Source organism: Camelus bactrianus, chromosome 21 (assembly GCF_048773025.1).
Source record: "Camelus bactrianus isolate YW-2024 breed Bactrian camel chromosome 21, ASM4877302v1, whole genome shotgun sequence".
Taxonomy (NCBI): domain Eukaryota; kingdom Metazoa; phylum Chordata; class Mammalia; order Artiodactyla; family Camelidae; genus Camelus; species Camelus bactrianus.
Window position 1 is genome coordinate 5,379,841 of NC_133559.1, and position 27,775 is coordinate 5,407,615.

Here is a 27,775-nt window from a genome sequence, read left to right on the forward strand (position 1 = left end):
CCGAGACAGGCAGGAAAAAAGCAGTATTCCACCTCGTTCTGTGTGGTGCCTTTTGTATGCTGGACGCTGAGGCATCTGTTCACTCCCCATCGCTTACCCCACACTTCCAAAAAAAAAAAAAAAAATACAACTCAGAAATGACACAAATGGCTAACTAAGGACTTTATTTCAAACAAAAATTAAAAATAAAAAATTGAGAGTTGTTTCCCTGGATGTGGGGAAGGGATCAGGGCAAGGAATTCCCCTGGCTAGGCCAATACCCTCAGACAGGAGGGGCCGTGATAATTCCCTTCCTCGCCCCTGGGATGGGGAACCTTAGCAAGTGCAGGACCCTATGCCAGAGCCCACCCACCAAGGGGATCTCGGGCTAGGGGTCAGTCCCTGGGAGGGGACGGAGTCGGGCAGCAGCATGGCCAAAGGCCAACCACAGGGTCAAGTCCTAAGTACCAAGAACCTACTCTTTCCCCCTTCCTGGGACTCAGAACAGATTAAGAGGATGGCCTGTGGAAAGAACCTCTCGGACCCTGGCGAGAAGAAAGGCCTCAGTGTCCCTCACATTTGTCACCTCTGTTCTCTGGAGTCTGTCAGGCGGTAATACTGACACAGCCCGGGGAGGGGGTGGAGGGAGGGCGGCGGGGACCCTGTGGCTGGCTCTCCCGCCCCTTGGCAAGCTCTACGGTTACCACATGATCCTTCGTATTTCTTGCCTTCCACTTCCCTTGGGTGGATGGTTGGGTGGCGGGGCTTCCTGGTTCAGGGTTTCTCCGACAAGGGCCTTCCCAGGGAGGACCCCGAGTGCCCCGCCGCTCCAGGGCCGGGGCGGGCGTGTCACATGATGCCGTTGGTGAGGTACTGGAAGCCGTCGTAGAGCTTGGTGGTGATAGACCGCATGCTGCCGTCCACCATCTGCTCTACCAGCAGCTGGAGCTGCTCCTCAGTCATGCTCATGTGGAACCTTTCCTTGAGGTTGCGGATGGTGCTGGAGCCATGGAAGCAAGGAAGCTGAGAACCTGGGGACAGCAGAGACAGAAGAGGGTCATGGAGGGAAAGGTGGGAGGGGCAGTAGTGGTAGCCACAGGCAGTACAGAGCCAGGCTACCTTAAGTGCCCTTCCCTCCCACCTCAGGGATCCCTGGCAGTGTGTGGATGCGGGTCCGCTGGAGCAGAGAAGGGAGAACTGGCGGGAGGCCCTGTCTTGAGCCCATCTTCATCCCACACTCCTAAGCCCCTCTAGGTGAGGGCAGAGGGCACAGGAGGGAAGAGCCAACACCACATCTCCCCCAGTAAGGACGGAGGGAGCAGTCGCAGGACCCAGAGGGAAGAGATTCTAGGGAACGGGCCCTGAGCCGGGCACTTATCTGGTTGCAAGCCTCTGCCTATGCTACGTCTGACACTCACAGATGACCTGGGCCACCGTCATCACGGGGCCAGACGGGGATGCTCCTGAGCAACGGCGACAACCTGTGGGGTGGGGGCAGGGATGGGGAGGAGACTGGCAGCTCAGACTGGGTGGGCACCACAGCCTTGAGGGAAATTGGGGCAAGGGCCCAGAGGAGCCAGGGGAGGAGACTGGACAAAAGACTCTTTAAGGCGAGGCCGTGAGAAAGCAGCAGTGAGAGTAGATAAAGGTGAGAGACAGGAATATTCCTCAGCTCAGAGCAGAAGGGGTGAGTATGGGGCAGGGAAGGGGTCTGAGGACGGGAAACCAGAGGTCAAAGACCAGAGGGGAGGCAGGTGGTGACTGAAAACATCTGAGCTGGTGAAGAGCCAAGTGATGGATGGAGACAGAAGCTGAGAGTTGGACGACGGCTGGGGAGATGGGAAGGGACCAGGAGCCTGGAGACCGGACTGTTCTCTCGGAGTGCACCAAGGAGGTAGTTTCTGCTGCCTCCTCCCTCCCCCGCCCAGGACTGGCTGTCAGGAGGAATGTTCCGGGGGACAGACAGGGCACTGGACCAGAGTTGGAAACCGTCTAGGAACCTCTGCCCCCAATCTTGAGGTGGAATCAACTTTCTGAAAGTTCCGTGCCCCAGGGCCCCAACGTAAGTAGGAATTCTGAGGCACGACGGGGTCCTGGCTTCTCCCCAGCCCCACCTTGCTGCATGATCTCCACGATCTGCACCACCTTATCCATGTGCTTCCGAGCAGCAATCAGCCCCTGCAGCATCAGCATCTTGTAGTAGTTGAACATGTCCCCATCCAGGCCACCCATCACCTGGGAGGAGAGGAGAGGTGTGTGCACGAGGGGGCTTAGCTAGCACTTCCTCCTTCGGGCAAGCACGCCAAACTCAGTTACTTCCCCACCTCTTATCAGGCAGGAAGCCTCCCAGGACATCCAGCCTCACTATTACTGCTATTTCTGTTCTGTTCGTCCCCAGTTCGGGGGGGGGGGGGCCCATCAGCTCCCCCTCCCACGACAGGGAAAGAACACAAGTGAGGCACTTCTCTTCCCTGACTCACATCCACAAACTCTGTGGTCAGCTTAAAGGCTGACGTCTCAAAGCCCAGGTTTCGGGGCGAGCTGGACAGGATGAAGCCGAAGTCGATGTGGATGATGTGGCCTTCTGCGTCCAGCAGGATGTTCCCGTTGTGTCTGCGGAGGGGCAGAGCAGAGGAGCAGGCAGTAGTAAGTCCGACTGACGCGCGAGCTTCAGACTGCAACACACTGGCCACGTGACACCATGCAGGGAAGTCCCCTGTCACGTTTCCTGCTGCCTCTAACTCTGGGTCCAACCTCCTAGGACCCAAAGCTATCAGTGGGAAGAAAGGAAATCAGAAAAGTAAACTGCTGACAAAGACTGTGGGGTCAGATCTGCTATCGTTAACAACTTGATAAAATAGCTTAAGATTATCTTGATTTTCCAATAATTGGGCTTCTAAGCACCCAAACCTGGAAGCAAGTAGAGGCCTCTGTGCTCCAGCCAGCTGTCAGAGGCCAAGTGCTGGGCTCAGTGGGAGGCCTCCAGTCAGAACCTAATCACCTGTGTTTTATTTGTAATTCCTATCAGCCCACTGCAGGGCAGAAACACCACCGGAAGGGAGCAGTGATCCCAGGCTGAGTGGAGTTTAAATGTAAAATAGTGTGGGGTCTTTGAGGAGTAAGTGTTAACTATATGGTAAAACCGCTTCTGTAAAAAATCTCAGGGGGCAATTCCTACAGGCTAGCTAGCTTCCTACAGGAAGAAGAGATAAATCCCAGGTCTTTGTGATTCCCACATGAATGGCCAGCAGGAGGAGGAACAATTAACATGCTAAGCATGTGAGGCCCGGCCCACTCAGCATAATGAGCTTCCTCAGTGTCAACAGAGGCTCTGTTAGGCCTCAGAGCTCCAGGTCTGAGGGCCACCTTCTCTGGGGCTGGTCTGACTGGCCAAGGCAGGCGGTGGGGGGAGTGTGGAGGCACAGAGGGAGAACCCAGTCTCACCTGAGTCCTTCCCACTCTGGGAAAGCATGACACATTTGGCTACACACAATCTTGAAAGCCAGAAAGTTCTAGGAGATGTCCTAGTCCAGCCTTTCATTTTACAGGTAAGGAAACAGGCCCAGGGAGGAGAAGTGACTTCCTCGCCCAAGGTCCCAAGCTAGTAAGGGGCAGTTTCTGTCTTTTCTCAACCGCTCAGCTGCAGAGCTCCTCAGCACTCATGCTGAAGCAGTTAAAGACATCTTCAGCCTGTTTCCAGTCTGGAGCCCATGCACTGCGGCCGCGTCTCTCCAGTGGAGGATTCCATTGGTGGCTTGACGACATCTATTCATTTTTGAGTTACTATAAAAGGTTTATTGCTGCCTGTCCCCTCTCCCCCTTTTAAAGGATGGACACCAATCTTCCAGATGTATTAGTTTCCTAGCAAAAAGCCCAGAGGCCTGACCAGCACCTGCTTCCCTGCCACCAATTACTCCATCCAGGGGCTCAGGTTCTAGGCTCTCTGGGCTCTGGGTTCAAAATCCTGACTCTTCAGGGACAGTCTAAAGCCTACAACCAAATTCCATATGAGTAATGACATTTCTCTTCAGTCCTCAAGTGCAAAGCCTCTGCTGGCTTCATCTGCAAGGCTGACAGGGCGGAAGGAGCGCAGGTTCTGAGAGCTCCCCGACCCTTATTTCCCTTGTGAGGAAACACCTGTCTGACAGTGTTTTCATCTGGTTTTCAATCTAGGAACGTCAGGCCATACCAGGCACTTAATACATGCTGTATTTCTGATAAGCGGCCCTGTCAGCTAATCTTGCTGGGCTGCCTTGCAACTGGGAACCCTGGAAGCACAAGCCACTGAATCACTGCCTGCCCAGGACAGCTGCCCTGTGCCCTGGGAGGGGCACGACACATAGGGGCGCTCTGGGCACTGACCCGGAGTCACTGTCTGGAGATAGTCCTAAAACACAGGGCCTCAGGGATATAATTATCTTTGTATGATACATTGTCCACGATATGAAAAGCTGAGCTTCATAAAGATCACATTATATAAGGAGAAATGACAGCTCTGGGCAAAACAACAGATGTTTAAGAGTTTTGGAAACCACGCTGGAACAGAGAGTTCAGGGCAGGGAGTTTCAGCTTTGTGTCCACTGCATCACTTACACCTTCTCCTTTCTGCTCTCAGTCACTATCGCCACCCCCAGGCTGGGCCTCACTACCTCTCGCTTCTTTGCTAAAGGCCTACTTACACCCCACCTCACCACAGTGCCACAGGGCGCGTTCACCGAACAGAGACTGGATCGCGCCATTCCCTCCGCTGCAGAATAAAGCTCCTCAGCCTCCCAGCAAAGCCCTCCTAACCCAGCCTCGACTCACCTGGCGTCAGCGCCGCTGCCGTGCCCTGCAGTGTGGCCCGGGCTGTAATCACCTCCACTTCTCCCCTCTGCCTGGAGCATCCTTCCCCCACAGCATTCTCTGTGCCCTCCAAGACCCTGCTTGCTCAAACCCTTGCTCCTCTCACAAATCCTTCATTCCTTTGCCCCTTACCCCAGTGCTTGTCAGTTTGCCTCCCTGGCTTAATGGCACACGAATACGTCTGTCTCTGCTCAAAATGTTGCCTGTTTCACCTGTGCATCCTGGCAATGGAAGGTGGTGATGAGTATATGAAAACTACACTTGAAGGGACATAGGAAACCCTGGAGAAAAGATGAGGATGACAGACAGGAATTCACCTACCTGTCCTTGACTTGCAGCAGGTAGCAGACCAAGCAGTAGCCAGCACAACTTTGCACAAAATTGCGCTGGGCACTGAGGAACGCCTCAGTGGTGTAACTGCCATGCTCCTGCAGGAAGTAATCGAGCAAGGAGAGCTGTGACTGTTTCTTCACCTGGTGGATGGACACAGCGTTGACCACTGGCTCAATCATGCCACTGTCGGCCGAAATCACGAGAATCTTGTATGGCTTGATCCACAGGGGCACTCGCTCCTGTTCCCAAATGGACTGTGAGGAGACACAGAGGCATCGGGACTATCACCTCTCTCCACTCTCGGGGAGGAGGCCAAAATCCCCTCTGTCCCCAGCCCTGAACAGTTCCCATCCTTGGTGGCCTTGGATTCTAGGCCATCGAATGAGTAAAAGCCCCTGGTTCCACTGAGGACCAGGGATTTTTGAAAGGAAGTCCAGGGTCTGACAAGACACAGGGAAGCATGTGGGAAAAGGCGTCTTACAGGTAGAAATCCAAAAAAAGGGAAGAACAGGAAACCTCACTGTCACCTCCCAAGCAGGGTGAGTGGGAGCTCCAAGTTCAAAGAACAGGGAAAAAGACCAAAAAAGATTTAGGTTCAGAGGAAGCTTCTCCAGAAAATGAAAATGTTTATATAAAGAACTTATTAAACAGGTGAAGTTGCTTGTAGTCAGCCAACCCAGGAGCTCAGGGATCTGCATCTCAGCACACTGCAACCTACTTGCCACAAATCAGTTGGGAGTTTTAATCTAAAGGGCAAATCTAGCACTCCAAAAGTTCAGTGATGAGAGCAGGTGGTGGTCAAAAAGGGCCACAAGAGGTCGCTGTGGAGCCGCTCCTGTGGCTGTACAGCCCTGGGAGGAGCCCAGCTTAGGTTTAGTCCAGTTTAGACCTGGACAGGAAGCTGGTCCCCAGCAGAGCTCCCTGCAGAACCACCTGTGTGATCACCCCAGGGAAGCTGCAGGTTGGCTGAGTTCCCCTTCCCTCTCCCTACTCTTACCTGCAGTTGCTTCAACACCTGGAAGGCCAGTAGCTCCTGCCGAAGGTCATCCCCACACTTGACAATGACGGACAGGAGCCGCCAATTGGGGAGATGGCCATAGGGGGAGCCCTCTCTGATGCGCCTGTGAAGAAGCGAAAGGTGTCAAAGGTGAAGCCAGGTTGAGGACAGAGACATGGCTTCTACCAAAAATCCAATCAAACTCCCCCCAGGGCAAGGACTCAGACCACCTGGGAGCCAGACGGACCCCGGGGGAGGCCGACAGGCAGCACAGGGGGCGCACTAGCCGCCGCCGCCGCCGCCCCGCCCAGCTCACCGCACTTTCTCCTGCCAGGGCTCTTTGAGAGCAACCGCAGAAGGGTCTTCTGGATCTCGTCTGAAGGCTGTGGGGGTGTGGGCCAGCTGCTCCGAAAGCCGCCGTCTAGCAGGAAGAAACTGTATCATTTGCTTGGAGGAGTTACCCCAGAGCCTCATGTCCCTGTCTATGCCGGCATTTCCTGCACTGTTTCCTTGATTCTGGGCACACAGAGATAGAGACCTGGGCTGAGAGACTCATGGAAGGAAACACAACCACTGATTCCTTTTTGCCAACCTGGTGGTTTGTAATCATGTTAAATGCAGATTACCAGGCCCCCCACTCCTCTACCAAGATTCTGCATTCAGAACAGGTGTGGCTCCAGCATCCACATTTCCAACAAGATCCTCTCCCTCCCCTTGATTCTAACATGTGTGGTCCTAGAAGCCACTCTGGAAAGACTGCTCTGCTTCCATACTCTGGTGCCTTCATTCCTTTTGGAGTGCTTTTAAAATTTAATTTCTTTCTGTAGTAGCCCAGTAATTACACAACCCACACTTCACTGCCTCAAGTTTGGTGGCCTCAGGACAAGGACAGAGTAAGGAGAGGGAAGAGGGGAAGACACAGGCTGACAGAGAGGAAGGGGACAAAGATAGGCAGGGCCTAAGAGGGGGATGAAAAATGAGGGGCAGCGTGGTCTGGCCATACCGGATGTCACCTGCTGCAATGAACACGGGCTCCTTGCTCTCCTGGCTGGTGATGCTGTCCACAGAGAACTGGGAGATGTTGTCACAGCTGTTGGTGTGCACTTCAGGGAGCTGGGGAGAGCAGGGGACCGCAGGTCAGAAGCGCTGAGCACAGGTGTTGCTTCCTTCACCGCCGCCCCCTCAGATCACCCTGCGTGCTTGCCATCTCCACGCCAGAATCAGCCCTCCCTTCCAAACTCTGCTCCAGAAAGTCTCCCCTGGTTAGGCACCATCCTGCCACCTGGACCCCAAACTAGGCTCCCAAATAGACCCTCTAGCAGTGTTTTTCAGTGTGTGAACCACTCGCATACCTGGAATGCTGCTAAAACACAGATTCCCAAACCCCACCATTGGTCTGAATTAGAATTACTGGGAATGGGATCTGAAAGTCTGAATTTTTAACAAATTCTCCAGAAGACTCGCAGTTCACTCAAGTTTGCAAACCACTGCCATGACCATCACAGAAAGCTGAACTTCCAGCCTTACACTGAGAGCTCCCTGGGGCTAGGTTCCTCTGAGCAAATATTTCTTCACCCTAAGCCATTCAATCTTATCTGCTCGTCTGTCTCTAACTATAAAATGTCCTACCAGACCCCAACGTCCGTATCAAGTCCCTTCTGTTCTCCTTCTTTTGTACCAGGGCATTTCTCCTTAACCCCACTCACCACTTTTTGCACACTGCCTTGTGAATCTTGTAGGTATTTTCCTAAATGTCTGCCTCCAGTCTCCCCAGCTGGACCATAAGCTCAAGTACAGAGATTCTGCCTTTTTGCAAAGTGAGATCTGGTTGTGTGGTCACAGCTATATGTAAGATCCTGCTCTGGATCCCTCCAACTCCAGAACAAAATCCCAGTTTCTTTCCGCAGCTTACAGGACCCTTCTTACCATCTGGCCCGTTCTGGCCTCTTCAGCCTCATTCTTCATCAGTTCTCATCTCACACCCACACATCACAGCCACGCAAAATTTCTTTCCATTTTTAAAACAGGCCAAGCTACCTCAGTTCTTCCAGTCTTTGCACGTGCTCTTCCCTCTGCCTGGAATACTCTGTCCAGCTAACTCCTACCACCTTCAGGCCTCAGCTGAGATGCTACTTCCTCCGGGAAATCTTTTGGGTATGTCCAGCCCCAAGTCTGGAGTGAGTGCTACCCCTGCCCTCAGATGTTCCCGTAACACCCTGCCTTCAGCACAAGCTGGGCCATGCCACACTCCGACTCCCTGCTCTCCTGTTAGGCCATAAGCTCCTTGCAGGCTCACTAGCACACAGCTCTCCGGGCTGGCACAAAGAAGGCCCTCCATAAATACTCCTTGAATGAATGGATATATGACTTATTATTCTCTGCCTTCCTAAGATAACTTTATACAGAAGGTGTTCAATAAATATTTGGATTAAATTTCTTACACTCCACTAAGAAGTGCCTCCTTACATTTAGCCTAAATTCCTTCTCCAGGAAAATGAGTTCCACCTGAATCTACTCCAGCCCAGAGCTGTTCTGAGCTTTCCCCTCTCATACCCATCACAACCTGCCGCACCCATCAGGGCACTCGCCTCAGCCTGTCTTGTCTCAAATACACCGGAAGCTCCCGGAGAACAGGTGCCGGGCCCCAGGATTCCCGCCCGGAGCCCCCTCACCTCCACCTGCAGCTCGCCTATGTCGTCCACCGACCAGGCCTCGTCGTCGTTGTCATAGTTGGGCACCGTGCTGAAGCTGCCTGCCCGCTGCTCGTGGGTGATGCCGCATTCGGGCAGGTTCTCCACAGACCGGGTGCTCCGAATTCGGTTCTCGGGGATCCGGGCAGGGACATTGGTGGTGTCGAAATTTTCACATTCAAGGACTTCCACGTAGATCAGGTAGGGAGCCTGAGGGGAAGTGAGAAAGGTATTTGCACTATTCCCCACATCGTAACTCTGTTAACACAGTTCCTGCTGCCCACTCCTGCTCCAGGCCTCATTCATCAGCCCCCGAAACCAGGAACGCCACACTGAGGGCAGGGACTCATCCTGTGAACACCCACATAAAGAACCTGGATGAGTATGCAGGTCTTTAAAGCATTCCAGCTAAGTTTCAAAGTGTACAGATGATGCACTTGGGGAAACCCATTCCCAACTATCAGTTAGCACCCATCAGAGAGGCCTGAAAGCCTCTGTGGGCTTGTCCTAAAAACCGACAAAAAGACTGGGAAAAAGCTGGGCACTGTTCTAAGCAGCATGCTAATCTTTAATACATCTTCTGAAAAAGAATCTGAACCATCAGCACTCATTTCCACCAGCAGACTAACGCAGCTAATTCTCTCCGATGTGAAGTGGCCCCTTCTCTCTTTCTTCCTGCTCACTATGATCACAGACGGTCTCAGAAACACAGATTTCTCTGCCCTCACTGTGCTGTGCCTGGAGAGCCTAAGCTACAGAAGGGCTGGAAGAGAGCCGCCAAAAGGCCCGTCAGGAGGGCGGCTCTCTCCTGAGACACAGCAAAAGGCAAGCGGAAAAGACCAGGCCTCTCTGGTCTAGAAAAACAATGTCCAGCAAGGGGAGCAAGAGGGCCCTCAGAATCACAAGGGCCCTGAGGAAAAGCCAAGGGGTGACACGTGCACGTGAGCTATGGAGCGAGTCTGGGGCGCTGGACGGGCTTCCCTGGGCAGGTACACAGACCTGCACAACCACGGGAGTAGTCCGATGAGGGGTATGGTCTGGGCCAGGGCCCACCTACCTTGTCCTTAGAGTTGAGGACAACAGCCTGGGTGTGGGGCACGCGGACCACGTGGTGGTCAAAGCCGGCGGTGGGCAGCCAGACTCGGGCAGGGAGCTTATGGTTGAGCAGGGAGAGCTCTGAGATCAGCCGCTGTGTCTTCTGCTCCTTGGTGGGGAGCGTGGCCAGCCGCTTGCCAATCGCCATCAGGGACTTGATGAACTCTCGCTCAGGAGCCAGTCTGACGGGCTACAGAGGGTTGGGGTGAAGTAAAACATGGTGAAGAAACCATAGGAAAAAGTGTCCACCCACGCAGTCACCCTGGCCGTGCAGACCAGGGGTCCCAGTGTCTCGGGAACTCCAGGGAAGGAGCTACCTTCTGGCCCTTTTAGGAGACCCCACCCACCCCTGTCAGCCAGAACTGGGGACAGGTGGAAAAGCCAGCATATTCCTGCTCCACAGGCTGTTTCTTGAGGGGAAGAGGGGTGTGAATCCAGGTCACTGGAAGGCACCCCCCTCCTCATGGTCTTGGGTTCCTGAGGAACTGGCTCAACGCTTCAAGACAAGTGTGGGAACGACAGCCAGCGAGGCTAGCCGGGGCCCCAGAGAAGAGCTGCTCACACCTGACGTGCTTCACCCACCTCGAGAACGAGGTGGTCCCTCTCCCCATCTGGCTCCTTGGGCTGGGTCTCTGCCGAGGGGCTGTGCCAGGGCCCACAAGGCTAGGGAGGGGAGCTGTGAGGATTTCCCCTTTCAAAGGAGGACTCATTCCATTCAAGAGACTTTTATTGCTTTTCATGGCACCCCCCAACCGCCCTCGATCTCTCACCAGGGGCCAGTGCGCATGCAGGGGATGAGGAGAGGATGAGCAGACTTTGCGTTAATGAGGGAACAATCAACGAGGAAAGAAAAAGCAGATGGAGGGAGGGAGGTGTGGGCAGGTGGGTGGAGAAAACCACAGGTCTTTTCAGCCCTTGATGATGGCCCTGAAGGCCTGTCTCTCTCAGTGATTCCTCGCGGGACCTCCTCACCAACCTCTCAGGGATTAGTCTCCCCACATTAGCTCCCTCCTGTGAGCGTGGCTCCTCCTGTCCGGCACTTCAGTCATCCCCAGCAAGGGCAAAGTCAGGCTGGGGAGTGAGGGGGGCGGTGGGGAAAAGATGGGCTCAGCCAGACATGAAGAAGGGCTCTTTCCCAGCCTCGGCTCTTCTACTGTAAGGGGCACTTTACCAAGAGAGCCACCCAGCTCCGGTCCCATCTCTCCTCAGCTCGGTGAGAGCAGTATCTCCTCCTCTTACAGAAACAGTATTTCACTCACCAGGCTTTTCTCTCCCTCTCTGTGTGCTGTGTCTTGCTTAGTTTCCTGAGCGAGAATTTCTACCCTCATTCCCTCACACTGCAAAAAAGAGCTTCTCTTGAAAGCTGGGCAGTACCAAGCCCACTTCTGCATATGCACAGAGCCAGGGTTCAAAGGAACAGCTCATCTCTCAGCCTCTATCCAACAGTGGGGGCTGGCTCAGGGCCCCATACAGTAATGAAATAGGGTGTCTGAATCCGTCAGGAATGGTCTGGGAGGCAGGGATGAAAAGACAGAAAGACAGGAAGGTGACAGAACTAGGTCTCCATGGTCCCTGGAAATGTCCCAGGGACTTAACAGAAAAAGAGAAAGACAGGAAGAGTAAATTTGGAGACTCATTCCTTCGTTCATTCTGATCCCCTAATACATCCACTCAGGTGGCAAACGGTCACTGTCCCAAGGACACTCCACCCCAACCAATTCATAGTGACCTCAGATTAGAAAGATCAGAATTCCTTCCCATCCTCAATTCAGCATTTGGGTCAGGGGCCCCTAAGTCATGTCAGCACGTTGGAAATGTGACCCCAGGCCTCGAGAGGGAGGCATTGCCACATGGGAGGAGACAGGAATCATGCCTGAAAGGGGAGCAGCACAGAACAGAGAAAACTGATTGGGTAGACAAATTAAAAATAAAATGTTAAAAAATCATCCAAACTCCCAGAGGGTCCAGCATTTCCTCTCACGTCTCTGCCCAGCAACAAGGTCCGAGACCCTGTGGGACCAGAGGGTCAGGGGTTAGTCCAGAGGGAACAAGAACGTAGAACAAGGAACATCCTGGGCAGCGAGCTGGGAAAGGGAAGAACTCAGACCTGGAAGAAATGTGGTTGAAGTTAACAAGAAAGCCGGCTGCGGGGAGGTAAAACTTTCCTGCAGGCCAAATCCTGTTTGCTTTTGGAGTCAGTTCACCCAGCACAGGGCCCGGCATTTAGAAGACACTGAGTAAGTATTTGATGGTCTGATGGCGGAAGCCACGGGGAAAAGGTTCTGGGTGGGAGAAACAGGATCCTGGGGGTTTCTGCCAAGCAGTTCCTGGCTCCAACCCAGGGGTAAATTCTACCGCTCTCCCAGCTGTTTGCTCTAGAGACCCAGGGGCTGGGGGCTGAGGTGCACTGCATCCCAGCTGTCTCTGGGAGAAGGATCAACTGAGCCTGACTCAGCCTGGGCTCACAGCACTAGCAACAAAGGGCAGGGGGCGCCTCCCAGTCTGGGCGGCCTGGGAGGGAAGGGCTGATCTCCCAGGAAGAAAAGGCACCTTTTAACTCCTGCCTTGGCCTGAGGACTCAGAAGACCTGGGGACGGAGAGGAAATGCGGCCATGGGGGGAGCCTGCCACCCAGCCCCAGCCTGGCCCCACTTACGGAACTGAATGAATTATCAATACTCTCGGTGCTGGAGGAGAGCTCCTGGGAAAGGGCCAGAGGGCAAGGGGAGAAGGAGGGGGCAGGGAGGGAGGGGAGAGAGACAAAGGCAAAGAATTTAGCTCCACCTTGGATCATACCTGCTTCTCTCGTGTAGCTCTGCCTTTCTGCTTTGATGAAAGAACGTCAACCCAGAAATGCCACTTGCCCAGATTCCTAACACTTGTGGGAGATGCTGGAAGACTAGCTCAGACCTTGAGGTCAGAAGGGCTGAAGCGACAGCATCGTCTGCTTGTCACTTTCTTCCCATCTATTCTTGCCTACACAAGTCTTTCCAGGACAAAATCCTAAAGCTGGGTCCCTTAGGGAGGTAATTCTGCACTGCCAAGCTTTCCCTGATTTCTCTTTACCCACTCACAAGCCCTCAACCAACCCCTTCTCCATGGAGACCACATACTGACGGACTGAATTTAACAAGCCACACGGCCCGCACACTGGAAACCCCACGCTCCTCCATATTCTTGGAGACATCAAGGAGGAAGCAGAAGAGCTGGACTTTAGTGCCAGGTACATCTCCTCTCTAATCAGCCTCATTATCACCCTGGGATACCTAATCTCAACCTTAAATCCTGTCACAAAGGAGACCACCCAAGAGCATGAAACCTCTGGGCTGGATGCTGCTGGGAGTCAAGGATGAGTAACTCTTATTTACCAAATCTCTGTGGCTTCCTATGAAGCTGTTTTGCATGACACTCAAAAAATTACAATTTTTTGGAAATAAATTGGGGAGCTAGGTCCCAGCTGAGTCCATGTGAGAAAGCTGAGTAGCTGAGCAGCATCAGCCTAGCCCAGGGGATTTAGCCAGACCTCACCCTGTTCCCACGGGCGTCTGTGAGCAGAACAGGGGAAAGAGCTGGCAGTCAAACTCAGTCAGCGGCTCTCCTGCAGCTCATGCACAGGCCCATCCTGGGTTCTGTCCACCAAGGTCTCCCAGGGCAGTGAGAAAGGGCAATCGTGTGCACCAACGTGCAGGAAGGGAGGGGCCTGGACTTAGAGTCAAAGTCCTGGGAGCGCCCAGGGCAGGAGGCCAGTGGTCACCAAGCTACTCTGCAATCAGCATCTCAAGCATGTACATAATCAAGTTCCACAGTGTAAGTTCTAGTCTAGCTGGAGCTCCTATAGTCAGGTCTTTTCTTGAAAAATCTGGGGAGAGGGGCACTTTGAGGAAGAAGCCAGGCCGAACACTCTCCCAAGGCAGCAACTCTTCTGCTTTGGGTAGGAATGGGAGGGAGAACTGAGGCAGTGAGGATGCCAGAGTAAATGACAACGTAGTGCTTCACTTTTTACTCACGAGCTGGCTGGGGAGGGAACAGCAGGCAGGATGGAATATTGGTTCCATGAGCCAACTCTCCAGCTGATTCTCCCACAGACAGGCTGGTCCTGTCTGAGTCATTAACAGCCTTGGGGGAAGGGAGGTATATCATGACGCGCCCCTCTCTCCTACTCTGTAGGCTTGAGTCACTCAAACTGAGTCAGCTCCAAGGAGAAAAGCTTGAGGCCAAGACGCTGACATCACACGGTATCAGGCTGGAAGGCCCACTGGGGCTGCCAGTGTGATATACAGCAGCTTTCTCTGTACAGAGGTTGCAGTCCTGAAAAGACAAAGCTGATCTACAGGTGTCATTATGTGGGGCAGGATGTAAGGTGGGGCTGGTACCTAAATCATTCTCTGCATCCCTACCCTATGCCAAAATATTTACCATTTGGTTACAAATGGAAGGAAAACTGCACGAGCAGAGCTCCCTGACTAAGCTGAGAGAAATGGCTCGCAACGGGTAGACTTGGAGGGGTGGGGAGGGGTGGGAGATGGGAGAAGTCAGTGCTAGAGCCCTTTGATTGTAGGGGGCAGTGGAAAGGATTCCTAGTTAAAAGAAAACAGAACCGTCTGTGAGACCTGGGCAGAGAACTCTGTGGGGAGAGTCCAGGCAGGAAGAGACTGGACAAGCACCTGGCCTCCTCTTTGAGGCCTCACTTCACCCTCCAGAGCTTCTCTACTGGTGGTTGGAGCCTAGGATTAAACTCAGAGCCCACGGGGAAGCACTGTGTCTCTCCTTAGGGTCTCTGCTCAGACCTTAGGTAATTACGTGCTTTGTTTCAGTAAGTTGTATGCTTCCTCCTTACATGAGGGAAACGACATTTCAAGAGAGTCACGAACTCCACCAAAAGACTGTTGGAACTAAAAAATTCAATGAAGTTTCAGGATACAAAATCAAGAGTCACCAACTAAACAGTTCCCCAGAACTCTGGGCTCTCCGTATTACCTTGTAAGTTCCTGGGGGAAGGACGGCGTTTTAGCCTACACTCTCCCCTGCCTCCAGCACAGGGCTTCTGCACACTATACAAGCTCGAGATCCATCTGCTGAGAGAATGGTTGTTGCACGACAGGGGAGGAGGAGGAGCAGAAGAAAGAAAACCAACTCCCTTGGCATTTGGGAGACAAAGGTCTTGAGAGATATATTCTCAAAGTCCCAAAGGGGTTTGGAAAGTCGCCTGTGCTGAAAACTCCGATACTGAGACTCCTGGGGCCCCGCTCACTCTCACACTTCCTAGGGAGCCACAGTGGATTCAAGCGTCCCTTTCTGCCAGCATCAGATAACCTAGAATCGCCTGGGGATGTAGTATCTCCTTCCTTTCCTGGATCTACTGACCCAAGACAAAGGAGCCAGGTTGGGAAGAATGGCAGCTAGAGAAGCCACCCTAGAGGATTTAAGTACTCACAGAATACCTGTGTCTTATCATCACCCCAAACCCCATGCTGGGCAGGAGTTAGAGGCAAGGAAGAGGGACCAAGGACCAACAAAGAGTAAGAAAAGCCCAGGACCTCAGCTTTTCTTGTCCTAACATGAGAACTACAAAAGCCTGCAGAGAAAAGCCAAGAGGCACCTGACAAGAGGCACCACGAGCTTCACTTCCAGCTGCTTCACTTCACACTCCCACTGCCACAGGCTTGACCTGCAGACCCTCCACGACCTTAGTCCCACCAGCTCTGGGTGATTCTTCTTGCTCTGCAAGGACCTCCCTTCATGACCCTGGGCTGCCCTGCCAATCTCAACCAGAAATGAAAATGATACGTTCTGGTTCTGAGAACAGCTGGGCTCTGCCTGTGCATGGATGCGGAAACCCTGACAGCTAAGGCCAAGGCTGCTCTTCCCCACGTGGACTCTGACAGCTGAGGACCTGGGGAAGATCTGAGGCCTCGTCTGATACGCACTGGCTGAGAGACGCTGGGCAAATCATCTAACGTCTCTAAGCCTGCTTCCTTAATGGTTAAATAATAACTGTCTCTTAGGGTTGTTGTAAGGATTAAATGGGAAGTACTTGACATGTGCTTGGCACATAATAAGTGCTCAATAAATGTTAGCTCCTTTAGCTTCACTATTATAATAAAATACTGAATTTCTGGAGACTAGGCTCTGTAGTCTCCCTCCCTCCTGCCTCTCCCCTTCCCTAGTCACTCTGACCTCTCTAGCTGAAAGAAGCCCCATTGTATCAAAAAGTGGGTGGGTGATGTGCCCCACAGAGGAATTGCCAGCACCACGGCTATATGCATTTTCCAACAAGTGCAAATTCCTCTTTCTTTTCTCCCCTCTTTCCTAGGCTAGGCTGGCAGCCAGGATGGGAGCCAGGCTGGCGGTGAGTCAGGCATGGGGCGGAGACTGGGCACCATTGTCTGGCTTGGACATCAGGTCACTGGTAGTCAGTTGTCCACTGGGCAACTTTTCCTCCTACCTGTCCAGATGTGGAATGAAAGGTGGGTATAACCTACTGGTGTGCTTATCGCATCCCTGCTCGGTACCTTAAATTGGATCCCCCAACTGCTGCTCTCTCTTCTTGGGCTTCAGGTCCTTGACTAGACACTGGGTTTGCCCAAGATTTACTCTGTCTTCCCCCTTCCCTTTGTGCTTCTCCCAAATGACATGGGAATGATACCAGCAAGACATCCCTTCCCCCAGGGAAAGGCAGGCAGGAGGGCATCCTGCAGATGCCTCAGTGACAGGGAATGAACCTTACCCCCATGTCAACAAAGAACATGATCTTCAGGGAGTGGGAGGAGGGATTATGAGGAGGAATGGCCAGGAGAATGAAGCCAAGATTCTATTTAACATCTCCCCACCCCGAGCACACCCAAAATTCACACAAGAGTCCCTTATCCTTCCCCATGGTTGCTGCTTTGAGAGGTTCTGGTAGATATCCCAGGTTTCAAGTCAGGGTGGGGAGGGTCTCTGCCAGTTCTCAGTAAGCAAGCAGTTAATGGAATGGCAGAGCAGTGAATAAAAACACAGAGGACGGAGTCAGGAGTATCAGCCCTGCCATTAGCCATATGACCTGAGGCAAGTCACTTTATCTCTCCCGGGTCTCCGAGTTCTTCCTTTGTAAAATGAGGCAGCTGGAATACATGAATTCTAAGGTCTTTTTCCATTCTAAACATTCCATGCTTTTATCGGTGAAATGAAACAGAGGGAAGGAGAGAAAAGGACAGAATAACCCTGTATCAGACATCCTGTCCCCATGCCCCCTTCCTTGCCCCTCCATCCCTCCGGGAATTTTACCTCATCCTCATTCTCCACTTTCGGGTTGCTGGCTGTTCGTTTCAGGTTGCTGCTGAGACTGATGCTGGCGGTAGCATCGGACTTTGAGCGCTGATGAGTCCTTTTAGAGGGAGACAGCCCTGTGTCGGGGGCTGGGCTCAAGGATGGCAGCTCCCTCTTCCGGTGAGCCGGCTTCAGCTCATCTGAGAGGATCAGCTTCCGTAGCTTGGTCCCACGGGAGTGTCGCTGAGTGGAAATGTGCATGTCTGAAGAGTAGGCCCCGAGTAACAGGGCACACTGGAGGGAAAAGTTAATGCTCTGGCGACAGCGGTGCACTATGTAGGGCTTGATGGCATCGCCTACGTCCTCATCCATGTGGATGTACATGTTAAGCAGCTGGGGCAGATAGAAGTCCACGTCCTCGTTACGGAAGCAGAAGAGCCGGTTGCCGATGTAGGCTTGCACTCCAGGCTCCTTGGAGTTATACAGGTACGAAATGGCCATGGAGATGTCAAATAGTTTTGACTCAAACAGCCTCAGCAGCCAAGACTGTTTGGCTGAGTTGTTCTGCCGCCGCCTTCTTGCTCCCTTGGTTGTGCCCGAGGTCACTGTGGCCCCCATCTCATCTTCCTCTTCCCTTATCTGGGCAGGTGGATCATCCAGGCAGCGGATCTCACTGTCCACACCATCCCCATTGACCAACTCCAACGGGGCGCCTCTGCTAGAGACGGCCACGCCTCCGCTAGAGACGGCCACGCCTCCGTGCAAAAGCTTGACTTTCTCCAGCACCTCCTGGCAGGCCTTCTGGGCCACCTCAGGGTCAATCACTGACAGTTCCCCGACCCCCTCCGTGATGACGCTTAGCAAGGAGCCCCCATTATTCCCCGGTGGGCCAGAAGTGGGCTCAGAAGTTGGCTTCAGGGGGGCAGGTTCCACTACCGTGTCTCCCATGGTCACAGCCAGACTTCGAGCTTCCAAGCTATGGGGGGGAAGAAGGGAGTAAGGAAAAGAAAGGGAGACATACACACGCCGGTTAGTGGTGCCATCCTCAGGTCTTCCCTTCGCCATGGAACTTTTCCTGGCACCTCCTCTCTGTGTGTCTTCCTGGGCTCCTTAAAAGTCAGATGACAAGCCATCTCCTCCCAGGAAGCTTTCCCTGACTACCTAGACTTCTGATCGATACTTTACTCTTCATCCCTTCTGCACTTAGCTTCTTAGCTTAGTCTCTGTTCTTAACATTTTTTGCAAAATGTTGCTTTATGTGTTACGTTTATATAGGTTTACAAGTTCTTCAGGTAGGCTGGGAAGCAAGTCTGGTGTTAATTCCCTTGTCCCTAACTCTTCGAATGTTTTTCTATCTTCATGCTCTTCCCATAACTCCCTTTAAATGCCTGCCAATAACCGTTTTTTCTCTTTAAACTGTATTTCCTTACTCATATAACACTCCACACACAGTCCTGAGCATTTCACCTTTATTTAGTATTAAAATCTTGATGTATTTTTCTAGTTAGAGATACTTTCTTACCTTCCCTTTTAGACTCAAAGTTCCCAAGAAATAAGAGCCAGCAAATACTGTGCCAGTCTTCACTGAGAAGAAAACAGCTCTAAAGCCATCATCATCAACCCTGCTGAAGCGTGCCATCTCTCTGCTTGTCTGACTCCATAACATCATTCTCTCTTTCTCCAGTGCTGTGGCAGCTAAAGGACAGTGGGAAGGCTCCTGAACTTCGAGTCAAATAGGCTGGGATTCAAAATCCTGGCCCTGCCATTATGAGATGTGTAAACTTATGCAAACCATGTATCTTCTGAGTTTCAGTTTCCTCAACTGCAAAATGGGGGAAACATACCTACTTCCCATTGTTGCTGTGCAGAATAAATACCTTTGCGTGTGCAAGAGGATCTAGCACAGTCCCTGGCACACGGTACTCAGCAAATTCTCGCTGAATCCTAATCACCTGAAAGGCCAGTAGCAGCTTGTGTACCTGTGTGTGTGCACGCACGTACTATTTATCAGGGAAGGGAATTCCAGTTACACTTGTACATGAGAATTTTCCGTAACATTTATGACAGCCTTCTCCTAATCCCAACACTACCTTCCCAATTCTCATACACACACTCCAAGAACTGGAGAGTTGGGAGAAGGCGAAAAAGAAATCAGGCTGGACCTCACGCGTCTCGAATGTCCAAAGAACAGGGAGGAACAGGAGTCACATAACCAAGAACCCCTCCCTGAAGGAACTCTCAGGAGTAAAATCAGTGACAACACTGCTGGCAAAAGCTACTGCCTTCCTAGAACGATTCTTCAGAGCCCCAACAAACCCAGATCAGGAGAATCAGCGCGGAACAGGAGGAAATTTCAAAGCAAGAACGGGGAGAGGCATGCTGTTAACGTGAGCTCAGCCTAGCTCCAGAGTCCGGCTGTAGTCAGCAGTGGGCTGAGGCCTCTGTACAAAAATGCAAATAGAGTGAGTCTAAGACACACTCAAGAGTGTGAGCAAGAGGAAGGCAGAAGCTATTGTGGAGCTGGAATGCAGGTAATTTCCAATAGTGACATCACCCCTAACACTAGTGACCCTGGGAAGGTGGAAGATGGCTCGAGACACAGATCCTCCAGTCACTCTGGAAGCCCCATTTCCATTCTTCCGGTGCCTCTTCTTGCACCTCGGAAATGTTGAGTCAAGGTTACCTTGATCTGCCTAATCGTCTACAGTCCGGCTCCTGCCAGCAGTCACCTCTAAAGTTTTGCAGGAAGACAGATGGGGGACTCTTCTGTTCTCAGAGAGCACCAAAAAAAGCTGCTTCAGTTTGCCTTTCTCCCAACTGTCAAGAGAGAAGTTCACCCCCAAAATTAATTTCGCTGATGCCGTTTGAACTTGGTATCGGTAAAAAGGCGGCAACTCTTTCACTGTGCTCTCTCCCAAATTAGGCAGTGCCATCTGAGCAGTAGAACCAGCATGGCTGCCTGTGTGGATCTGTCTCTACTTGCAATATGCGTTGCACAGGAATAAGACGGACGAAGCTTTATTCACTCCCTGCCACACCACTGTGGGACACTCTGCACCAGAGGGTCACTCAAATTCCCATGGGACCACTACCTTTTAGGTCTGTTCAGAAACTCACACAACAGCCTTAAATGTCTTATACAACCAACTCTTTTTTCCTCAATTTCCCTATGCTTGGGACATTTTTCTTTTCCTCTACTCCAGAGACTTTCAAGTCATGAAAAGCTGCTAAAAGTCCACTTTTTTAAAACTTCCAAGGGAAATGAAGTTCAGACATTGTCCCACACAGCGTCTCAGATTTCACTAGGAAATGCAGAAGATTTGCAAAGGGTCACAAATGGGATTATTACCAGCATCAGGAAAAGCATGAAGGAGACCATCATTTCTTTTATCTCAGGCCTCAGTTAGGAATCCCGCATCACAGTATTTAGGGGCCCTCCCCACTGAACAGAGCAGATGCCCCATCTCGCAGCCTTTACTCCCCAGGAACAGACAATGACAAGAGGTAGAAGAAAACCAAACTCCTCTCCTGAATAGGCAGCCACTAGAAACTACCAAACTGGAGCTGGGCCTCCCTCCTGGCCTTTCTGACCCTTAGGAAGTGCCTGCATCTGAAGGAAGTCATGGAGAGAAGGAGGTGTTGAAGGAAATGTAAGTTGTTTTGGTAATTTAAACAGTAAGAAATGGATTCTCCAAAACCTAAACCCAGATATGGTCCTCAGCATCGATTCATTCACTTTCAAATGTGAAGAAAATATAGCTTTGATAAATAACCATTCTCAAGAGAGCAAAAGGACTAGAAGGTGAAAAAGGAAGAAACAGGTTCTGTATTTACCACTCTTCCTCTAATTAGTCAGAGAATAAGAAAAACATGAGAGAAGAAAATCCAAACCTTTAATATCAAATGACTCTGCGGCTCTCAAGGACATCCAGACAACTGAGGCTCCACATTTCGCACTGGGAGCCTAAACTGACCTTCTAGGGAGACGGGGAGGGAACAGAAGAGGCCTCCTCTGCCCCAGCCTAGCAGCTGGCTTCTAGGGAAGGGGAGTGTGAGTGGGGGCGTGATGACAACCGGCCGGGCTTCACAGCTTGTATGTGGACAATGCAGGGAATCCTCATCTGAGCATCAGAGGGCTGATCAGGGCAAAACAGAGAAGAGCAGCAGTGGTAGAGGCCAGAGAGGGTGTACATGCAAGTGTTCTGTGTGACTGAGCACTTAAGTAAACGTCTGCAGAAGACTCCAGGGAGGGGGGGGGGAACGCTATTACTTACCCTGGCCTCCCCCTTCTCAACACCTCAAAAGAGTCTAGATGAACAACCCTCCACTGGCCTCCACTAAAGAACTTACTAGATTGGTCTCTGCTCAGACAGGACGGTAAAGGGCCCCAAAATGATTCCTTTACCTAGTTAATCACTATCCCCTTCTTGAAATCTTTTCCCATAAACTAGATAAATATGGATTGGTTCAGACTAATTCTCTCTCTTTTTTTTTTATGTTCCTGTATTTTCATAGAATGGCCCTTAAGAGATCATCTAATTTAGTGCTCTGCCTCCAAACAGATAGGTGAACTCAATCTTCCACCTCCTTTTAAAGGATCCTGCTGAGATGGATCACGTGAATTGGGAGAAAGAGCAGTGGAGCCAGTATCTTTATCCTGCAAGGTGGGTAGCTAACCGAGGCTGTTAAAAGTTAACAGAAAGAAAAGAAGGTTCCAACGTTAAAGTCACACAGGCTTCTATAAAAACAACATAATTATATAAGTAAGAGGCATAAATCTTCTAAAGTTCAATTCTCTTTTGTAACAATTAATAAATCAAGAAATAGAGGCACCATAACCTTCAGAGACAAACACTAAAATAACTAAGAGGTTAACTCTAAGGGAATAGGGGCCGGGATGAAGGGAAAGGGACTGTTGGTTGTCCTCGTAAACGCTTAAGTACCACTGGATTTGCTGCCAAACGCATATATGCCTTTAATAATAATTTTTAAAAAGAACTTGCTCTTCAAAAAAAGACTCCTAATCATGCTCAGCCTTCTGTTCCGCTGTTGAGAATTCCCTCCTCACGGCTCCAGTCTAACTTAAACTCTTCTGTAACGAGGTCTTAGCTCGTCTTTCCCCCTTAATCTCAGTGGTAAAGGTGGAACCTGAGTACTACCTTTTCCTTACAGAAACAGAGCCCAGCAGTCAAACAGGCTCAAGCCTCACCAGGAATCAGGTAAATGCTTATCCAAGGCCCAAGGCAGAGTGGCATCAGGGCAGAGGGCATTCTCAAGCTTCCAGGAGGAGGGTAGGGAGGGCAGTGGTCTCAGGGTAAAATCAATATTGAATCAGGCTGAGAACTCTGTTCAGGGCTATAGAGCTGGTATAAGCAGATTCCAGCCAGACAGCCCAAGCCAGCTCTGGGAGCCCCTGCTGAAACACACAGATGGCAAAGAAAGCAATCTGTATGCTCACCTCTCTCTGAACTGTTTCTCTCTGCTGCAAGTCCCAGATGCACTTGAACTAGGCCCTCTCTTGTCTTATGCCAGTTGCTGAAAGGCCCCTCTCAAACTTCTTCCCCAAACTGAAGAATCTCAATCTGCTGCTTTGAGTAGTGTTTAGCAAACATGTTCTCATGCAGTGTGGACCCAGCTCTGAGAAGGAAGCAGGGAAACTAGGGGAAATACGAATTCTCTGTGGGGGTGACTCCAAGGAGTGAACATGCTCCTAAAAAGAGGAATTATGAGACTGGACACTAGCCAACAAGGAGGGAGACAAAGGGAGAGGTGGGCTGAGGTAGCATGATTATTTTCAAATAGGCCTAGAATAGGAAGATGAATGGAACTTCACGTGCCCTCTTCGCTATCGCAGGCCAAGACACACGGCATACGAGAGAGCAGCTAGTTCCCTAAGTCCCAGCTCACTCCAAGTTTTCTTTTCCAACCAGTTTCCTCAACAGGCCTTCCCACAAACATACTTTCCACCTACAGAAGCTGGAGTTATGGCCCAAGTACAAGGGGAACAACAAAGCGGGTCAGCAACTTACAGCAGTGGGGAAAAAAAGCCAGGCAGAAGAAAGAAGCAGGCCCCGGAGCCTGTCTTTCAAACGGATTTAGTCCCACAGTTGTACAGTGGGAAGGCCCACCAGAGACACCAGAAGGAAGAATTCTCAGAACAACTAAATCACTACTAATAAATGCCTTGTGTCTGAGGAACCCAGAATGTTTTGTTTTGTCCAATTTTTTTTCCCAACCCACATCCTGCTATTAGCCTATTACTATACTGGTGCCTACACAGTGGGCCATCTTCCCCACAAAAAGTTCACTGTAAAGGTCAAGTGAGTATGTCATACGCTGAACCCCAAAATCCTGATTCTGAATGTACAAGCTCTTTCCATTGTCTCCTGTTCCTTTCTCAGTTACTCCCGGCCCCTAAACCAACCCCACTCCAGGCCTAAGCTCTTATGGAATCAACCAACCATTTTAGTAAAGCCACAGACAGTAAACTGATTCCTCCTGGATCTGGGTAGGGGTGAGAAGACAGACATTCTATTCTGTGATCCGTTTAAGACAAGCTTAAAATAAAATAATCCAAAACTAAATTTCTCACAACCTCATTCAGTTTCCATGCAGGCCTGTTCATCCCTCCAACAAAGTGTAATCTGATAGGGACTTCTTCAAACTTGCTCCATCCTTCAGAAACACCCTTGTTGTCCAGAGAAAATCCCGAGATAGCTGAGGCTCCCCCTCCTCCCAACACACTTTCTTCTTAGTTCAAGGTTTAGTGATCCTGAAATAAGTGGTATGTAAAAGTAAAAAGTGTGACAGAGAACACAGAAAGATCACAGGGAAAAAAGGACCAAATGTCACAAGGATCAGCAAAATCCTTGAAACTCGAGGGAGGTGTCAGAGTTGGAAATCCTGAATGGGAAGGGGTACTGTCAGATGTTTTTTCTGCTATAGGAACAAACCTCCAGAGGTTGGGAGGTTGAGGAAAGGGAGAGAGAAGCTAAAGAAAGTTACAGGAATCATAAAGCACTCCAGAGAAGGGCAAGGATTAAGGTCAAAGTAGAATGTAAATGGTACTTTGCAAACGATGGTGAGAGCCTGAGATCCCTTAAGGAGATGGGAATAGACAATTCTTGGAAGCCAGGAGCTGGGTGGGTGGCAGTGAGGTAATGGAATCAGAAGCAGCAGAGGAAGAGAGAGCTACAATCTTTCAGCTCAGGGAAACGGGAACACAGTGCTGGGGCTGCACAGAGACATTGGATGAAAGGGGCAAAATAGGAAAAGGGATAAAGGTGGAGGCCATGGGAAAGATTCGGGGCTGGAGCACAGACGACGAGGAACAAGGATGGACAGTATAAAAGGCGTCGTGATGTGGAAAGGGTCGACGACTTAAGAGAAAATAATTCGGGACAAGGCAACAGGGATAAGAGTGAGGGAGGGGGGAATCCCCAGGGCAGAGGGAGGAGCTAAACAGAAGAGGAAGCCAAAAAGCAGAGGAGGACCCCAGGCCTGGGAAGAAAGGGTGGAGAAGGAACCTGGGGTGCAGCTGCCACCGGGAGGGCAGTTTTGTAGTCGAACCCAGGTGTGGGGGCGGGGGGGGGGAGGCTGTGCGGGACAGCGTGAGAGAGGGACCCCTCCACACACAGGCCAAGGCGGACTCATGGGGTAGGAGTCGTTTACCTCTGGGGGACCCCAGCGGAGGGGGTGCGGGCGGTCGGGGTCGGGCTGCCGACTCCGCCGCCTCAGCAGCAGCGGCCGCTCCCGGGTTCCATTGGCCGCCTGCGCTTCCCTGACAGCGGCCGCGGCGGCTGCACCAGGCCCCGGCTGCGGGGCTGCCCTCGGCGCCGCCTGCGGGGCCTTCGAGCTGCCTCACGTTCGACCGGGCCTCACAACCTCTTCTTCCTCCTTCGCACAACCAAGACCGAAAAAAAAAAAAGCCCAAGCAGGTCTCGATTCTTCTTCTGAGTCCAAGCCCTTCTTCTTGGACTGTGCTTTCTTGCTCCTCTGACGCTCAGGACCCTACCGATCCCATGGTAATCCAAGGAGTCAAGTGAGCTGCCTGAAACATGCCTGTTCAGAAATAGAGAGGGGGCGGGGAAGAGATATTTGGAAGCTGGGGAGGGAGGAGAGGACGAAGGGAGGAGCTTACGGTTGGGAGGAGGGGCCAATCTTTGGGAGGTGGACTTAAGAGGCCGCGTTTGCTAAACTAAGGAAGCCGAAAGGAAAGTAAAATTTGCTGGATTAGGGGCAGGGGCTCCCGGCCTAGAGCAAGTAGCGGCAGGGGGCAGACGGGCGTGGGTGCCTTGTTAGAAGAGTACAGACATGCCGCGTACTAAGCACAAGTACAGGGGTATGCAAATTATATGTAAATGAGTCCTTTGAGTTAGCAGCCGAGTTACGGTAATTGAAAAACCAGCGGCTTTCCCCCTCCCCTATTCCACACGACTCCCTTAGTAAATCAGGTCGTGGGATGGACGCTGGGGGCCCAGCTGGGCAGCAGAAAGAGAAAGCGCAGGTGGGGAAGATAATCACCTTCTTAGTCATCTTTAAGGACGATGTCCAGATTACGCCCCTTATTGCTGGGGGAATGGCGCGGTCCAACCGCGTTAATCTTTCGCCGTTAGCGGCGCGACTGAAGACCTTGGTTCTGCCTCCCAAGTCACCCACCTACTTTTCTGGGCAGCCCTTGACCTCTAGACTCCGGACCTCGATCCTCCAGGAAGGGGCTGGACAGGGCCAGTTGGAAGAGGTGAGTGAAATGACAAAAGCTTGGAGGGCATAACCCCTCCTTCCAAACAAAACAAAACCGTAAAAAACTAAATAAATAAAGACACGCCCCGCAAATGGACCTCTGGTGTTGGTTTTGTGTATTTGTCAGTTAGCATTATTGATTGGCGGCCCTCTCTGGCAGAACCTCTGTCTGAACCCTCATAGGGCCTAACAATATTCTACACTGAGGCTAGTTATTTGAGCACAGATCTTGGATGCCACCTTCCCTACCACTTAAAGCCTGTTTGCCTTGGAATGACTGATTTAACCTTTTTGAACCGCCATTTCTATGTCTGCAAATTGGATCCAGGAATATTAGAACTTCACACAGTTTTGTGAGGATTAAAAGAGAGTACAGATTACTACTACACATGGTACTATATTACTATGATAGGGACAATAATATAGGATAGATGATAAAAGAAACACTGCTTCAGTGTTTGGGAGGCAGAATAAAGAATAATAGCTTGAAAATACCTATGTAAAACATGTGGTTTATACAAAAGTAGAACAAATGGGGTACCTAATTGCTGAAGGAACATCTGGTTAATACAGAAGGCCACTCAGTATATGATGGATGAATGAATAGAAGGGTTCTCAAAAATACTGTGAGCCAGGTCACAGAAGAGACACTGGAAATGATCCAGCTGAACAAAGAAGGAGAGAGAGCATTCTGAAGAGAAAATTTGCTCAAATCATGAGAGGGCAAGCTGATAAGCTAGGTTAAAACAGGAGTACAGTAATGAAAGAGGAGCCAGAAAGAGGCCGAGAGTGCCAAAGATAGCTTAAATTTGTCACCACTAGTCTGGAGTGGGGAATCACCAGTCCACCTGTCAGGCCCAGCAGCTCTTGGCCAGCTCCCAGTCAGCTGTCTGGCAAGTATGGAGAGGTGATGACCCTGCTTTAGCCTGGAGTTTATAATGTCACACATCCATCCCCTCAAGAGACAAGGATCCTAAGGGCTGTAAAACCCACCAGCTTTTTGAAGCATGGTGAAAAGTGATGTGACAATCTTACTGTTTCAATGTAGGAAGTTTTTTATTTTCCAGAAACAAAACCCCCCACAAGGTTCCAGGAACATCTCTGTTCAAACTTTAAGTAGGAATTTTTTGTAGCTACAGGCAGTTGTAAGTCCTTCATTAACCAAGTGAGCCTCCCCTCGTATTCTATACACACACATGCGTGTGCGTGCACACACGCAGAGTATTATGAGGTAGATTTTGTTTCAAGCTTTCTGTGTTTATAGCTCTAAGGGCTCTTACCTGTAAATTTCTTTGCATATCTTTATGACTTTGTCTTTCTGCCTTCTTTTAGAGTTTTCTTTGGTTCCCTCTGTTTTTTGGGGTCTCCAGCCCCCTCTAGTCTGAGCTCCTCAAGGCAGGAAAGGATTTATCTTTGTATTCTAGCTCTATCCTTAGTTCCTTAGTTTCTATCACAGAAAAGTATGTTTATATTTGTTGATACAGCAACAGATTGAATGCAGAAGCAGATATGAGAATCCAGTCAGGCATAAAAGAGATTTCCAAAAATGCAGAACCATGCCAATTGTCTGACTTTTTTGTTGTTGTTGTTGTCATTGTTGTTTTGGGAAAATAGTTATTTTAAATGAATGAATAAAATAAAAATATTTACAAATAAATATTTTGACTAAATTATTTTTTCTCCCCCGTTCCTATTTGCTTCTCTTTTCCCTTCAGTCTCCTTAATTGTCATAAAACTGAATGCTACTCTGTTTCTCATATTCAGTTTAAAAGCATAACATTTATAATATTCATCACACTGAAACTATATTTAAAATTCTCTTTTGATTGAAAAAAATACCACTTACC

The 27,775-nt window shown here is 50.8% G+C and overlaps 1 protein-coding gene across 5 annotated transcripts; it reads right to left on the bottom strand.

Annotated features, from left to right (window-relative positions):
- Positions 1–147: 147 nt before the first annotated feature.
- On the bottom strand, positions 148–25,852 carry PI4KB (phosphatidylinositol 4-kinase beta). 5 transcript variants are annotated; one of them, XM_074349409.1, is made up of 14 exons: positions 25,710–25,852; positions 24,858–25,247; positions 17,205–18,162; positions 12,595–12,639; positions 9,902–10,129; positions 8,827–9,054; positions 7,158–7,267; positions 6,471–6,575; positions 6,155–6,278; positions 5,146–5,411; positions 2,460–2,592; positions 2,094–2,214; positions 1,398–1,460; positions 148–1,010 (listed from the first exon to the last, which is right to left on the bottom strand). In XM_074349409.1, the coding sequence occupies exons 3-14, from the start codon at positions 18,132–18,134 to the stop codon at positions 829–831; spliced, it is 2,535 nt and encodes an 844-aa protein (XP_074205510.1). In that variant the 5' UTR covers positions 18,135–18,162; positions 24,858–25,247; positions 25,710–25,852; the 3' UTR covers positions 148–828. The 5 variants fall into 5 exon arrangements, with proteins under 5 accessions (XP_074205510.1, XP_074205507.1, XP_074205509.1 ...); XM_074349406.1 differs by lacking the exon at positions 1,398–1,460 and having other exon boundaries at positions 25,710–25,847; XM_074349408.1 differs by lacking the exons at positions 1,398–1,460; positions 12,595–12,639 and having other exon boundaries at positions 25,710–25,844.
- Positions 25,853–27,775: the final 1,923 nt, after the last annotated feature.